Below are 16554 nucleotides of genomic sequence, written 5' to 3' on the forward strand. Positions count from 1 at the left end.
GTGATTTGAATATTATATTAATCAAATATGTTAGGAAGTTTTGACAACCTAAGGTCCTCTGGCAATTGCTTGAGATTCACAAATTGTTAAATGTCTGTTAACTGATCCTGTAACGCTCATTACAAGTCCTCTTCTCTCCTCAAATAAAGCTCTGTTAATAGTGACTATATATTACAGTCATTTGAGCTAAACAGAGCTTGAATATTGGGTATTTTGTATGATATTTGCAAAAGTCACTGCACATTTCAATTTTTCTGATATTTTAGATGTATAATGAGATATAACATTAATATCATTGTAAGACTTCAGTGGGTTATTTAGTTACAAGGGTTTGAAGAACTGTTTGAAGATGTTACAAACAATGACAAGTAAAGGCTTACATCACTTCTGTGAGATTTAAGATATTTAGGCAGAGTTGTCAAGCACTGAAAGATGTGCAATGTGCAAACTAAAAAGGGGCAGCGGATTCATCATGTGACTTTTATTTACAGGCTGAACTCTCCCCCTTTAAATAGCAGTAGTCTCGTCTTCCCATCAACATGGCATTTGTAATGGCCTCTTCCATCTTACATCACATCCCGCCCCTTGTTACATGTCTTCCTCCATTACATTCCGTCGTGTTGATTCATGCCATTGATACAGTTAGTGCCATGTTGTCTTCCCCGGCAAACATTCCATCCCTTGAAATTAACATCCCAACTGTCCTTAAAGCTACTTGGGCTCTGTAGTCGTTGGCCATTTGATTTCATTTAGTGTGGTTTTTTTTAATGTCTCTACATAGAAACAAGAGGAAGCTAAATAACATACTATGCCACTTAATCTGTAGTACCAAATGGTATTCATATTCTGGTTGCCTTTATTATTCTATTTACCTTTATATGTAGATAAATGATGCATAATTTAGTATCTGTACTAATAATATTTTTGTTGGAATTCCTGCCGAAGTACATGTACAATGTATGTAATACTTCTACTACTTCTACAGATTGTTCAATTTTCCTCAAACTTCACTGATATGTTGTACTAATATTGCTGCATTCACTCAATCCACATGTATATGTGGGTTTCATTCCACTCTATGAAATAAACAAAGAGAGCAAAGCATGCAAACTTCCAACCTCCTCTTAATTCATCTGTGTATTTCCTATTCATCGTCCAATGCAGAAAAGACATCGGGCAGACGATGAAGTGAACAACAGAAAAGTTTTAGGTAAGTCAGCAAGAGGGGGTCAGGATTTTACATCTTATGTGCATATCTATTTCCTTTAACTATTGCCTTATATTTTCTATATTACTTTAAATTACTTCCTTTTTTCCTTCTCCATGTTACTTGTCTGTTTATTTTGTTTTCCCCTGTTCTTTTTCTCACGCACTGTTTGTAGTTGTAAGCTTTTCACCATTTTTTTTTCTTCTTTGTTTCCGAAGATCTCACATATTACAAGTCTATAGTGTTTTGAGTGGGCTCCTCATTAAAAAAAAAAATATGTATATATTTATCTTTTTTTCCCCCAGAATGTGTACTATACAACATAGGTCTGTATTTGAAGGCTTTCTTTAAATGTTTCGAGACATACTGTTAATTTTTGCTATTTGTATTACACCAAATGTATGTCCAATTTTTTATCACTATGTTGTATATTATGTTGAAAAATGAAAAAAAGAAAAGTGTGAATCAAAATTTGAAATTTTGTAACCAAAAAAAAAAAGAAATTTGGTCAGGGTAGTCCATGTCAGGTCTGTAAAAGAAGATGTGTATAAATATATGCCATAAATGTTTCAGCTCATAATCCCAAGATCAAAATCACCTGTCATTTATTGAAGGTGCAAATTCCTTGTTTATTTTGAAGAGCTGTTCTTTATTTTTTTTCACTGTAATACAAAGAAGTCACATGATGTATTGTGCGTCAGAAAGAAATTCTATTCTTGGAGACAGGCTGACAGGAAAGTTTAAAGGGACTGTACAGTACTGGTTGAGGTGAGGATTCAGGTTTATAACATTTTTAGCTCACCTGAGCCAAAGGCTCAAGTGAGCTATTGCGATCGCCCTTCGTCCGGCGTCCGTCGTGCGTCGTGCGTCGTGCGTCGTGCGTCGTGCGTCGTCCGTCGTCCGTCGTCCGTCGTCCGTCGTCCGTCGTGCGTCGTGCGTAAACTTTTTACATTTTCATCTTCTTCTTGAAAACCCCAAGACCGATTTTCATCAAACTTGGCAGGTAGCATCCCTAGGGGGTTAGGAACTCAATTTGTTAAAATGGGCACCATGCCCCACCCAGGGGGCCCCCAGGGGGGCCCAAACCCCCCAAAATTAAGGAATCTGTAAAAATCTTCTTCTCTAGAACCAGAAGTGATAGAGCTAAGTTAATACTATGAGTTAGTACATTGATGACTGTAGTTTCAAGTTTGTTCATGGCAGAATCAGGGGTGCCCCCCTTGGGACCCAGGGGAGGGGGGTGGGGAAGGGTTCTAATGGGGCCTAAATTGTACATTTTCATCGTCTTCTTGAGAACCCCATGACCCATTTTCACCAAACTTGGCAGGTAGCATCCCTAGGGAGTTAGGAAATCAATTTGTGAAAATGGGCACCATGCCCCACCCAGGGGGCCCCCAGGGGGCCCAAACCCCCCAAAATTAAGGAATATCTGCAAAAATCTTCTTCTCTAGAACCAGAAGTGATAGAGCTAAGTTAATACTATGAGTTAGTACATTGATGACTGTAGTTTCAAGTTTGTTCATGGCAGAATTAGGGGTGCCCCCCTTGGGACCCAGGGGAGGGGGTGAGGAGGGGTCCTAATGGGGCCTAAATTGTACATTTTTATCTTCTTCTTGAGAACCCCATGACCTATTTTCACCAAACTTGGCAGGTAGCATCCCTAGAGGGTTAGGATCTCAATTTGTTAAAATGGGCACCATGCCCCACCCAGGGGGCCCCCAGGGGTCCCAAATCCCCCAAATGAAGGAATCTTTATAAATCTTCTCTAGAATCAGAAGTTATATATAGAGCTGAGATAATACTATGAGTGAGTACATTAATGACTGTAGTTTCAAGTTTGTTCATAGGAGATCCAGGGGTGCCCCTCTTGGGTAGGGGGGGGGGGGGTGGTGGTTGGAAGGGTCCAAATGGGGGCCTGAATTGTACATTTTCATCTTCTTCCTGAAAACCTCATGATGGATTTTTGTCAAACTTGGCAGGTAGCATCCCTAGGGGGTCAGGATCTCAATTTATCAAAATGGGCACCATGCCCCACCCAGAGGGCCCCAGGGGGCCCCAATCCCCCCAAATTAAGGAATCTTAAAAAAATTGGGCCCTTATTGTACATTTTCATCTTCTACTTGAGAATGCCTGGTCAAATTTTGGTAGAGCTGTGAATAATTTAGATTAGTGACTGCGTGAAAGGTGAACTTGCGATACTCAGGTGAGCGCTAGACCCGCGGGTCTCTTGTTTGGTGAGATAATGAGAAACCTCAAGATTATGAAATATGAAAGAGCATGTAGTTTCAAGAAGGATTCAATGTTTATTTGATGAAAATTGGCGGCCTTCAAATGGCCAAGATATATTGAAAAATGCGATCCTAATAAAATTGACAGGCCACTGTTGTTATTAGGATCTCTTTGTCTTACCTTGTTTTTAGATATTTTAGTCATTTCAAAACCGGTGTTCATCAAATAAACTTTTGACTCCCCTTAGAATTGCATGCTCATTAACATTTCATGGAGTGGTTTCCAAATATCTTGCAAAGCGTATAAAGCTGAATCCTCACCTCAACTAGTACTGTACAGTCCCTTTAATACAGAGCTGACCTCTATAAAAAAAAGAGAAAATTGATATCCCTACGATCATGAAAGTAGAAAGGTTTTGTTTGTGTATAGGCAGTGCTTTGTTGATTATACAAACATTTGAATGCAAAATGTTCGAAATTTTGTGAGACAACAAATGAAGCTAAAGACCTGCAGTGTTGTTTTTGAATTAGCTGTTTAACATCTATAATGATAATTAGCAGGTATGATGTTAATGATAGTATAGCCATAATAGCTATAATGACTATTATGATAACGTTGGTAGCAATAGTAATTATAATGATGGTGTTTCTCTCTAAGAAAACTGGTTTTGTTCCTTACCTCAGTGGCTTTGATGCCAGTATGCTAAACAAGAACATACTTGAAACTAGAGAATTTCGCTGAACCTTCCAGTCTTCATGCTATTTTCGTTAGTATGCCTATGTTCAAGACTGCAGTATATAAATAGTGCCTCTATTACCTCGGGCATAAGTTAAATTGATACTCAGCTCTGTACACTGCCTTCCTGTCTGTAGCTTAAAGGGATGGTATAGTTTTGGTTGAGATGTGGATTTGGGTTTTAATTTTTTGCGAGATAATCAAAAACCACTTAGGCCTATATGAAATATTAAAAAGCACTAATTTCTAAGAGGAATTCCAAGTTTATTTGATAACAATCAGTTTTGAAATGACTGAGATATCCAAAAACATAGAGGTTCTTACAAAAGGTGGGACCCATCTTTTATTAGAATCTCTTTGTTTTATTTTATTTTTTTGATACCTCTGCCATTTCACAACTGATTTTCATCAAATAAACTTGAAATTCCTCTTAGAATTGTATACATGCTCTTTAAGATTTCATATAAGTGGTTTTCAATTATTTTGCAAAAAGTTAAAACCTGAATCACCATCTCAACCAAAACTGTAACATCCCTTTAATGCACATGACTTTTTTTTAAAAGGGCCATATGCAAAAGTTAGATGGGGGGGGGGGGTAGCTGTGGGGTGAAGGAAGAGATAAGTGAGACAAAACTGAACCAAACAAGATGTAAGTCTGCCCAAATAGATATTGCAGCTGTTCAGTGATGCACTACAGGGTCTGTGATGGGCCCTCGGGGCAGTGAGTCGCTGTTGCCGGGCAACGGGGCTTTTCCTATTTGTGATGTCACAGTCGCGTTTTGACGACTCGCGCAACGACTGTGATGTACATCGATGTGCCTGATCTTTGCCGTCAGATATTCATGGCCACACTATGAATCAGTAAAGGAGACGATACAGGCTTCTTGTGTCATGCTGCTCTCTAATATTGTATCATGGACTTCTTTAAAGGACAAGTCCACCTTCATATACATGTGGATCGAGTGAATGCAGCAATATTAGTTGAACACATCAGTGAAAGTTTGGGGAAAATCGGACAATCCGTTCAAAAGTTATGAATTTTTCAAGTATCTGCGTAGTCACTGCTGGATGAGAAGACTACTATAGTGTATGATGTCATATGCGTACAACCATATAAAGAAAATAAAAAGAGAATTTCACAAAACTTTACTTTTTGAATTAAGTGCACATTTCTTCGACTCGTTACTGACATATGTTGAGGGTAATATTATTCCCCCTGCCTTCTGAAAGAGAGAAGTCAAGTGTTCTTTTGCTATGCGAGAAAAGTGAGAATATGTTGAATTTTCTTTATTCTTTCTTTATATCGTTGTACTCATGTGACATCACAAGCTATAGTAGTCTTCTCATCCAGCTTTGAGTGAGCAGAAACTTCAAAATTCATAACTTTTGAGAACGGATTGTCCGATTTTCCTCAAACTCTCAATGATGTGCTTTATTGATATTGCTGCATTCACTCAACCCACATATCTATGAAGGTGGACTTGTCCTTTGAATTGAACGCAGTTGAAGGGCACCGAATGACAAAAATTAGCACAAAATTTTGTTTTCCTGTTGTTTACAGCATATGGTATAAATAAGTAAAGTGTGTGTGTGTTTGTGGTGCAAGTACCAATCTTTTCAGAATTTTTTTGTGTTTTTTTTTTTCTTCACTGCAGAATCAGTCACTTGTAGGAAATTCAGCTTAAATCTTACAATTAGTTGTTTGGTTGTTGTTTTTTGTTAAAAGACCCATCAACTGGAACATGGTTTGTATTTTACTTGTCTGATTTTAATTCAAGTGGGTGACTTTTCTGTCAACGACACCAAAGGGTATTCCTATCTGTTCACATTAGATTTAAGATACAGATCATTTGAATTTTATGCTGTAAGCATTGTCAAGTTTCAGCTTCTTATTTTACCCCGGGTATGATCCCTTATATATAAGATCTATTTTATCTTCATTTACAGTTCTAAGAAATGGATCCTTTGTGCACATCAAATGGCGAGAGGTAAGTGATACATATTTATTTTCTCTTATTGTGTGACATCATAACGTCCGTAATCTTGGTAATCTTAGACGGTTAAACTCCAATTCACCTCATAGCAGGAAGATGTGAGTTACAGTATGCTTTATGCACATTTACAAAATGATTTCGTAGGTGCTTTTAGGCAGAAAGGCAGCCCCCCAAACCCCACCCCCCTCCACACACACACACACAGATGCAAAAACAAAAACTAAAATGCACTTCCAAAAACAATAACAAAAGGAGACAGCATAGCTTTGCTGTTGGTTTGCAATGTACTAGCAAATGCATTCTTTTTGGAGTTGAAAGCAATCCCAATTCTTGGAAACTGCCTGAAATATGCCAGCGTGAGAATTTCATCCCGATGTAACATCTGCATTGTTTGAGAAAGCAATAAATCTAGTAGCTTGTTCTTGCTCTCCTGAGCGGTTTTGCGCAATGTTTCGTTTCGGTCATGCACTTTTGCATCGCCGGATAGAAATCTCGCGCTAATTGCACCTTCGGTGCATTTGTCGTTGACACTCATACCTCGTAGCAATTACTGCTAAGGGAGCTAATAAAAGAGAGTGATAGTCTCCCTCATCAGACTCTATTTTCACATGCAGATGATAAGTGACAAATGATGGCTGTAGTCTGTGGCACAGTGAACAGGTGCCTGCAGATGTACACTAGGTGTGCACATCCTTCCAAGGAAGAAAGTGTTAATTGCTGCTAAACATCAGCACAGTGAAAGGTTAGAGCTTTGAGGCTAGCAACTAGTTTCTATGTTAATTTGAAGTAAAAGTTCAATATAGCAGACTAATTCGGACCCCTGTATGGATAAGCCATGCTGCACATTAACAACCAGTGCCCTGTTTCTATATATACAACCGTCTCTACGGAGTGTTGGTAAACTCACGAATGAGGAATGTATTATTCATCTGTTAAATGATAAATGAATCTACTTTCATTCATTTCTTTGCTTGAGAATCATGATGATTTTATGAATTTTGAATGACCCTTGCTGGTAACAAAACCATTAAATGTGATATTGTGTGTATATGTGACTCTAGAGGAATTATTCACATTGTCAATCTATGCCCCCCCCCCCCCCCCAGGATTGCAGGGGGGGGGGGGGGAGGATGAGGAGAGGGGAAGGAGAGGAGTATCGGGCCTTATCATGGGAGTGTCGAAAGCAATCTTGAGCATGGTAGAAAAAAGAACAACCATGACTTTTTAGCTCAAAGTGAGCTATTGCGATCGCTCTTCGCCCGGCGTGCGTCGTCCGGCGTGCGAAAACTTTTACATTTTCATCTTCGTCTTGAGAACCCCTTGACCAATTTTCACCAAACTTGGCAGGTAGCATCCCTAGGGGGATAGGATCTCAATTTGTTCAAATGGGCACCATATCCCACCTGGGGAGCCCCCAGAGGGGCCCAAACCCCCCAAAATTAAGGAATCTTAAAAAATCTTCTTCTCTAGAACCAGAAGTGATAGAGCTAAGTTAATACTATGAATTAGTACATTGATGACTGTAGTTTCAAGTTTGTTCATGGCGGAATCAGGGGTGCCCCCCTTGGGACCCAGGGGAGAGGTCTGGAGGGGTCCTAATGGGGCCCAAATTGTACATTTTCATCTTTTTCTTGAAAATGCCAATATGAATTTTCACCAAAGTTGGCAGGTAGCATCCCTAGGGGGAAAGAATCTCATTCCCATCAAATGGGCACCATGCCCCGCCTGGGGGCCCCAGGGGGCCTAAATTTGGACCGAAATTGTAAATTTTCATCTTTTTCTTGAAAACCCTGTCACCAATTTTCACCAAACTTGGCAGGTAGCATCCCTAGGGGGATAGAATCTCAATTCCATCAAATGGGCACCATGCCCAACCTGGGGGGCCCAGGGGTCCCACCCCCCCCCCCCCCCTGTAAGGAATCTTTACAGATTTTCTCTAGAACTGGAAGTGATTGAGCTAAGTTAATACAATGAGTCAGTATATTGATGACTGTTGTTTCAAGTTTGTTCATGGCAGAATCAGATGTGCCCTCCCCACCCCCCTTTGACCCAAGGAAGCAGGATGGGATGGGGGGGGGGGTGTCCAAATGTGGGCCTAAATTTTCATCTTCTCGCTGAAAACAACATAATGGATTTTCATCAAACTTGTCAAGTAGCATTCCCATATAGGGATAAGATCTCAAAGTGTTTGAATGGGCACCATACTTTCCTTGGGGGCCCCAGGGGTCCAAACCTCCTAAATTAAGGAATATTAAATAATATTTTTCTCTAGTTCTAATTAAAAGTGATAGGGCTTTAAGTCTTTTTTTTCCCAAGCTGCATAATCCAACATTCTATAAAGTACAGTGTACTTGGCAGGTATTTTTACCAGTGTGATAGAATATGTAAATGGACACCATGCCCCCATTCTCAAAGCTACCCCTACCACAAGTTTCCAATGTTCTCAGATAAGAGTCTGCAAGAATGCATGGAAGTTGAACTTGCGATACTCAGGTGAGCGCGTGACACCCCCCCCCCCCCCCCCTCGTCTCTTGTTACTCTTGCCCTCCCAGGGTGGTCACATGACTTTGAAACTTTTTGTTGTTCACCCTTTGATCTCTTCTCTGCCACACACCCTGAGCATTTTAGAGGGCTTTTTACACTTGCAAATTTTTGCTTAGTCCAGTACCAACGGTGGGGCCAAGGGGGGTCTTAGCTCCACCGTTGGTACCGGACTTTCCTTAGCCCACTTCCTGTTCACACTTGTTTTTGTCAAAGTGGGCTAGCCCCACCGATAATCCCGTACTATCTGGCCCTGCAAAAAAGCATGGTTAGCACCGCAATTGCGGTGCCAAGCAAGCGAGTGTAAACAGAACGAAGAAATAATCCAGGGCTAAGCGACGGAGACGAAATCCGACCCCCACTGACCAATCAGAAACGAGGTAATCAAGTGCTGCCGGTGCGTGCGTGTACTTGTACAGTGCACAGCGTAATCATGAATATACATGTGGTTTGGAAAGTACGGGACTGAGAAAAACGAGTGTAAAAGGTCAGTTTTCTCTTTAACCCAGGACAAGAGCTTGGTACGGGATTTATTGGCGAGTGTAAAAAGCTTTAAAAATTGGTACGGGACTAACGATAGTCCTGGGTCAGAGAAAGTACGGGGTTAAGAAACACAAGTGTAAAAAGGGCTTAGCACTCACCACAAATGTAGCTGCATCATTGGTAGTCAAATTCCAACAGCAGCGTTTTAAAAAAACTAGTGTGCATGACAGGATACATGATGGAAGCGGGCTGGAAACTTTTAGACCTTCTATAATTTAACTCAAATTTTGAGTCCTTGTCACTGGTGCAATCAAACATGACAGTGCTGGTTGTATGACTAAATCTATTTTAGTTTTACAGTAACTCATGTGCAGTCAAACATGTTAGATCTAGATGGCAACCACTCTTAGGGGAAAACATTCATGCATGAAACTTTTGCTAATTGCCACTTGTATGTTAACACATTGGGTAGACAGAACTTTTGTGAATCTTGGCATCTTGCGAAAGTTTTATATGTGTGAACATTTCTAGTTTTACAATACAGCCTTTATCAGGATGTGAGCGCAGGGGGAAGGAAGAAAAGAAACATTTTTAGCTTTTATCATGATCGGAGAGGGAAGACAGATTTGAGTCAGCAATTTGTGATGTACAGTAGACAATGTGGCAAACCAGCAATCTTGATTTCAAGGCCCAGGGTGGTGTTGAGAAATTTGTTTAAATGATTGACTCTAGTCTAGACAGTATACCGTTCTGCTTTGCTTCTGACAGTAAAGACTTGCTAAATCAAAAGATATGGAGAATATGGAACTGATCTTTTTTTTTTTCCCTCTTGGTTTTGTGTTGTAAAAAGTGTGTGCAATGTATTATTATGTGGTTTGTGATCCTCAAGCTTCAACTTCAAATTATGTTCATATGTTATTGTCTGACATAAACCCCAACCAACAATTTAGCCAAGTCGAACATGACTTGGACTTGCTGTTAAATTCATTTAGGCATTGAGATCTGAGATATACATGTAAATGTATGTGTCCTTAAAGGACAAGTTCACCTTCATAAACATAAGGATTGAGAGAATGCAACAATATTAGTAGAACACATCAGTGAAAGTTTGAGGAAAATTGGACAATCGATGCAAAAGTTATGAATTTTTTAAATTTTTGTGTTGGAACCGCTGGATGAGGAGACTACTACAGCTTGTGAGTCATATGTGTACAACAGTATAAAGAAAATGTAAAAGAAAATTCAACATATTTTCACTTTTTTCGCATAATAAAAGAGCACTTGACTTGCCTCTTTCTAAAGGCAGGGGGAATAATGTTACCCATAACATTTGTCGGTAACGAGTCAGGGGAACGTGTACTTTTTTCAAAAGATGGAATTTTGTGAAATTCTCTTTATATTTTCCTTATATTGTTGTACGCATGTGACATCGTACACTGCAGTAGTCTTCTCATCCAGCGGTTACTGCAGAAAAACTTCAAAAAATCATAACTTTTGAACGGATTGTCCAATTTTCCTCAAACTTTCACTGATGTGTTCTACTAATATTGCTACATTCTCTCAATCCTTATGTTTATGAAGGTGAACTTGTCCTTTAAAGAAAATTTCTTGTATGTGTCTTTCTGAAGCTTTTCAGAGATAGTGACAGCAGTGTCATTTTCTATTGGTGCAACCTTTGTCAAAAGTCATAATAGGCAGTATGTAGGCTTGTGCCGGACTACAGGAACGGATGGGGTTTCCCCATATCCTTGGTACAGTCCAACCTCAGTATAATATCCTAGAAAAGCGGACTTGAGAGTCTGATGTCACAATAACATTGTATGTACACCATTACCGTGACGTCAAACTAAAGTCTGCTTACACTGTTACCTTGACGTCAGACTAAAGTCTGCAGTTCCAGGATATTTGATATGCTGAGAGTAGACTGTAGGCCCTACTTGTTTCTAGATCTACAATGTATCAAAGTGTAGTGTAAAGAAGATAGAATGGTAGTTTCAGAGAATGAGCTTTCGTAGAATGCCATTTGAAATATCAAAAGTTGAAGGTTGATGAAGAAAGTACTGGAGGATTTTGTTCTGTCTTTTTTTTTTATTCATCATTCTGACTCATCAAGGCTGAAATAGAGGGTAATCTGACACCATGCGGCATCTACTGAGCACAAAATGGGGACACCATTAGGATGTGATTCCTAAATTTGTTGCCGGCTTCCAATTTCTTGCATCAGCAGGCAGTGCGTTCATGCAATAGTCAGTGTGTGTGTGTGTGTGTGTGGGGGGGGGGGGGGGAGGTGAAAATAATATGATGGTAGGAAACCGAATATGAGGTCGTGATCAGAATCTTGAGAAGTGTGCTTGGTCGGGCTGACATCTGAAGCCATTTGAGTGCATAGGGAAATAGATGCACTATGTGTTAACGGCCTACGTAAGCATTGTAAATTATTATTAATGTTATTATTGTAATTATTTTGAGCGATTGGCTATGATAGTAGTCTTGCAGTCGAGACTGCTCTTGCTGAAATGTTTCATGGATATGGGGTTTTTTTGCTACCAACTATACTGAAAGATAGGAGCAGGTATGGCCAATAGAAAGGTGGCCGCTGAGGCAGGCTTGACTATAGATACATGTAGATGACTAAATATGATGATTGATAGATACTGTAAAAGAAGATATTTTCGTGGCATGAAATTTTCGCGAATTGGAGGCGGCGGCCTTTTTCAGGGCGTGAAATTTTCGCGAGCTGCCTCTAACATTCAATGCATATATAGTGTAGACAAGAACTTTCACATGCATTTTAATCTCATGAATCTTGGCTCTCATGAAATTCGCGAAATTAAAATGCACAGGAGCATCCCTCGTTTTACAGTAGGTTGATTAAGATAGTCAAATAAAGTAGATGTTAAGATTGGAAGAGAATGAGGCAGAGGAAGGGATAGGGAGAAACATAGTCAAAAGTTGAAGAGATTTTTGAAAAGAAAACCATCTGTGCCCATACCGTATAATTAAAGCATGAACAGCTGTGCAGTCAGTTGGGAGGATGAGTAGTGAGTGAGTGTCCAGCTTTAGATGAAATCAGCATTAAAGGACAAGTTCACCTTCATAAACATAAGGATTGAGAAAATGCAGCAATATTAGTAGAACACATCAATGAAAGTTTGAGGAAAATTGGACAATCGATGCAAAAGTTATGAATTTTTTAAATTTTTGTGTTGGAACTGCTGGACGAGGAGACTACTACAGCTTGTGAGTCATATGAGTACAACAGTATAAAGAAAATATAAAGAAAATTCAACATATTTTCATTTTTTTCGCATAATAAAAGAGCATTTGACTTGCCTCTGTCTAAAGGTAGGGGGAATAATATTACCCATGACATATGTCGGTAACGTGTCAAGGGAATGTGTACTTTTTTCAAAAGATGGCATTTTGTGAAATTCTCTTTATATTTTCCTTATATTGTTGTATGCATGTGACATCATACACTGCAGTACTCTTCTCATCCAGTGGTTACTGCACAAAAACTTCAAAAATTCATAACTTTTGAACAGATTGTCCGATTTTCCTCAAACTTTCAATGATATGTTCTACTAACATTGCTACATTTTCTCAATCCTTATGTTTATGAAGGTGAACTTGTCCTTTAAAGGGATGGTATAGTTTGGTTTTGATAGATGGGGCTGCAGGATTCCAACTTTTTTTTTTTGAGTAAGTGTGTTTGTGAGATAATGAGAAATCTCTTGTGAAATATGAAAGAACATGTAAGTTTTAGAGGAATTCACAGTTTATTTGATGAAAACTTGTCTTGAAATGGCTCAGATATCCAGAAAAGTGATCGTAATAAAATGCAACAGGCCACAACTTTTATCAAAATCTCTCTGTTTTGCCATGTTTTGGATATCTCAGTCATTTCAAAACTGATTTTCATCAAATAAACTTTCAATTCCCCTTAGAATTGTATGCTCTGTAACATTTCATAGAGTGGCTTCTAAATACCTTGCAAAACGTAAAAAGCTGAATCCTCACCTTACCGATACTATTAAGCTGTAGCTACAGCATAGATTTGTGAACAACTGATCACTGCAATCTATATATCACGTGCTACAACCATGCTGCACTGTAGGCTGTGTGATGGTATGTGCAGAGATGGTGGATATTAGGGTGTAGATTGGAAAATGGTCATCTGTTGGGGGGGGGGGGGGTGGGCGGCAGGGAGCGGGGAAAGATAATAGATTTCATGCATGGGAGGACGGGAATCATCACTTGATATATCAGGACTGATAATGACGTCCTCTCGCATAAGAGGTGCGGATTTGCGTATTACGCTGCGCACAACTGTTACGCTTCCCTTGCTCCATATGGTACAGAAAGTCCTGCCTGGGCATTTACTTCGTGAATTTTGTGCGATCAACGCGACTGGTTTAAATTAATTGGAAGGCACCACGGGCGGGATTGACAAAGCTCCGGGCAAAAGTGTGTGGCATTTCTGTGCTTTGGTGTATGTGAGCGTGTGTGTCTGTTAGTTTGTGTGTGTGTCTGTCAGGCTGTTTGTGTATGGGCCTTGTGTTTTGTTTGCTATTTATAGATGCCAATTTATATTTACATTGGTCTCTATGAATCATCACAGATGGATTTTTTTTTTTTTATACGAATCAAGGGCATTTGAGTCCAGATCCACCATTCACGGAGCTGGAAAAATTATTAATTTGTATTGTCCAATGACAGGATAAAACAGATAGCCTAAAAATTCAATTTATTTTTCATTATTGCTGTGTTTTGCCTATTGCTCTGAGATCTGTGAATAAAGCATTTCCAGTCTCATCAAGAAACTTGACTTTATCGATATGAGTTTCTTTTTTTCGAACAGAGTCTGATAATGAGCTCTTTGATATTGACACTCCATGTATTATAATTCTATAAGCAAGTCATTATATTACACTAGCAGACAAAATGGTAAATTTTGTAATAAAGTGGGATTACCAAGTAGTTTTGTAGATTGTCATTTTAAAAGAGGATGTTTAAATGAAGAGTTCACCAAATCAGTTCAGCCAAGTATGTCCCCCAAAAAATTACAATGGGGCCCTCCGCAATGATATCTTTAAAAATAGTGAATCAATCTAAATACAAATTCAGGGTATGAAACTATAACTCATTGCCCATATCTTACAGAAAACCCCATTCGATTTGCTTCAGTGGTCAAAGAGAAATGAGGAATTTTATAGAGGATGTCGGGAATCTCTTCCGTCCAAATTCTGTCTATAATTCACACACATAAGCATTGAATAGCTAAAATTGGAAGAATCAGACTCATGACATGCTTTACAACAATCCACATTTCTCTGTGACCGCTTAACCAAATTGAATGGGGTTTTCTGCAAAATAGAGCTAAGATGTTATATTTCAAGACCCTGAAGTAGCATTTAGACAGGTTGATCATATTGGGTGTTATCAATTCAAAAATCTAATTAACTTACTGCAGTATGTCCCCCCCCCCCCCCCCAAAATACAATCAGAATCTTGCAGTGATAACACCCAATATGATTAATTCTTTTAAATGCTACTTCAGGGTCTAAAAATATAACATTTTAGCTCTATTTTGCAGAAAACCCCATTCAATTTGGTTAAGTGGTCGCAGAGAAATGTGGATTGTTGTAAATCATGTCATGAGTCTGATTCTTTCAATTTTAGCAATTCAATGCTTATGTGTGTGAATTATAGACAGAATTTGGACGGAAGAGATTCCCGACATCCTCTACAAAATTCCGCATTTCTCTTTGACCACTGAAGCAAATTGAATGGGGTTTTTTGTAATATGTGGGCAATGAGTTATAGTTTCATACCCTGAATTTGTATTTAGATTGATTCACTATTTTTAAAGATATCATTACGGAGGGTCCCATTGTAATCTTTTTGGGGGACATACTGTATATTTGGGCAATTCCGCAGTTAGGTTGACACAACATGAATAAAAGAAATGTGCCTCTTTCTCTTACTCTTTAATTTAGGTATCAACTAATACCATGGATGTTCACCAATCATTAAGGCCTCTCAAATTCAGTAAATTTAATTTTTTGTATTTATTGGTTTTGCGAGATCTAAAACCATCATTTAAAATGTACATGTGGGACTGGGGACGCTAAAATTCACTTGAATGCAAATTACAGTGGGTTCCTTTGAAAATTTTTCCTCAAAGTTTTGCTGAAGGGTACATTTTGTCAATTACAAAAGGGTGAAATGACCTGCGGAATTACTCCGGACAAATGTAACGTTACTAACCGTAACGTTACTAACCATGCTTTTTGGGGTCTAGCTGATAAATTATCAGTCAAACTGCTAAAAATATTTGCATGAACATTTGTCATGATTCAATAGTTGAAATTAATGCAACACTTTGTTTGAAGTAACTTGAATTTTTGCACACTTTTTGTTACAAGACATTGATTTTTTTGTCATGTCCTTTTTTCGTAATGTTTCTAACCAGCCCTTTTAGTTGCCATAGCAATTCTAATATTTATTGGATTGTATTCATGCTTTTCTATATCATAAAGCTGGGAAGGATGAACATGTTTATAACATGATTTTGACTTGAAATGAATAAATGGTGATTCAGTAGTACAAATAAATATCTAAATTTGTTCAAATGTAACGTTACTAACCGCAGAATTGCCCATTTAGTTATTTCCTGTCTTATTGAGTATTCATCTCGACAAAGCTCTGTTAAACACACAAATGCCCCCATGTACATGCACTCACACTTTCACACATACGCTTAAAATACACATGCACACTCAAAGGCATACTGCAGGGCATACAGTACTGTACTTTGAAGTATTGTATGCTGATAAGTCAAGAAATTAAAATGTTGTAGTTAAAGGTGAAGTCATGTCTACAAATCAGCAAGTTAAATCCAGAGCTGCAAACTACTTTCTATGCCATGTATTTTGTGTGGTTTTTATTTTTGTGAATTTTGCAAGTCAGGTGCTATTCACAAGTGTAAAAACATGCATAGTTATTAACTCTGGCCTTGACACGAATGTGACATACATGCATACATTTCTCTGTTCATTAACTGCACTCCATGATGGCAAATTTGACACTCACAAAATTGTTGTGACGCCCTGATTTGTGAAAAATGAGACTCGCTGAATATATGGCTTTTTTTTTTACAATATTTAGGTTGTCTTTTTTTTTCTCACAAAAATTACGAAAGTATTATTTTTATGTTCAAAATGCTATGTGCCTATTGCTGTACAAGAGTATTTTTTTTTCTTTTTTTTTATGAGCAGAGGTTAGCAGCCCTGTAACTGCAATGAAAAACGTACAGATACATGTAGTTAGCCTAACACATGAAGTAGATTTTTAAAGGTTCAC

The 16554-nt window shown here is 38.6% G+C and overlaps 1 protein-coding gene across 1 annotated transcript in view; it reads left to right on the forward strand.

Moving 5' to 3' along the window:
- The window catches only part of LOC139721634 (probable phospholipid-transporting ATPase IA), a 74089-nt gene that overhangs the window by 16027 nt on the left and 41508 nt on the right, over positions 1 to 16554 (forward strand). Inside the window, exons 5-6 of the mRNA XM_071632964.1 lie at positions 1165 to 1210; positions 6119 to 6159. Of these exons, the coding sequence (XP_071489065.1) occupies positions 1165 to 1210; positions 6119 to 6159 (87 nt within the window). The remainder of the gene's footprint in view (positions 1 to 1164; positions 1211 to 6118; positions 6160 to 16554) is intronic.

Source organism: Diadema antillarum, unplaced genomic scaffold, assembly GCF_040938485.1.
Source record: "Diadema antillarum isolate AM-2024a unplaced genomic scaffold, OU_Dant_1.0 scf00000146, whole genome shotgun sequence".
Lineage (NCBI taxonomy): Eukaryota > Metazoa > Echinodermata > Echinoidea > Diadematoida > Diadematidae > Diadema > Diadema antillarum.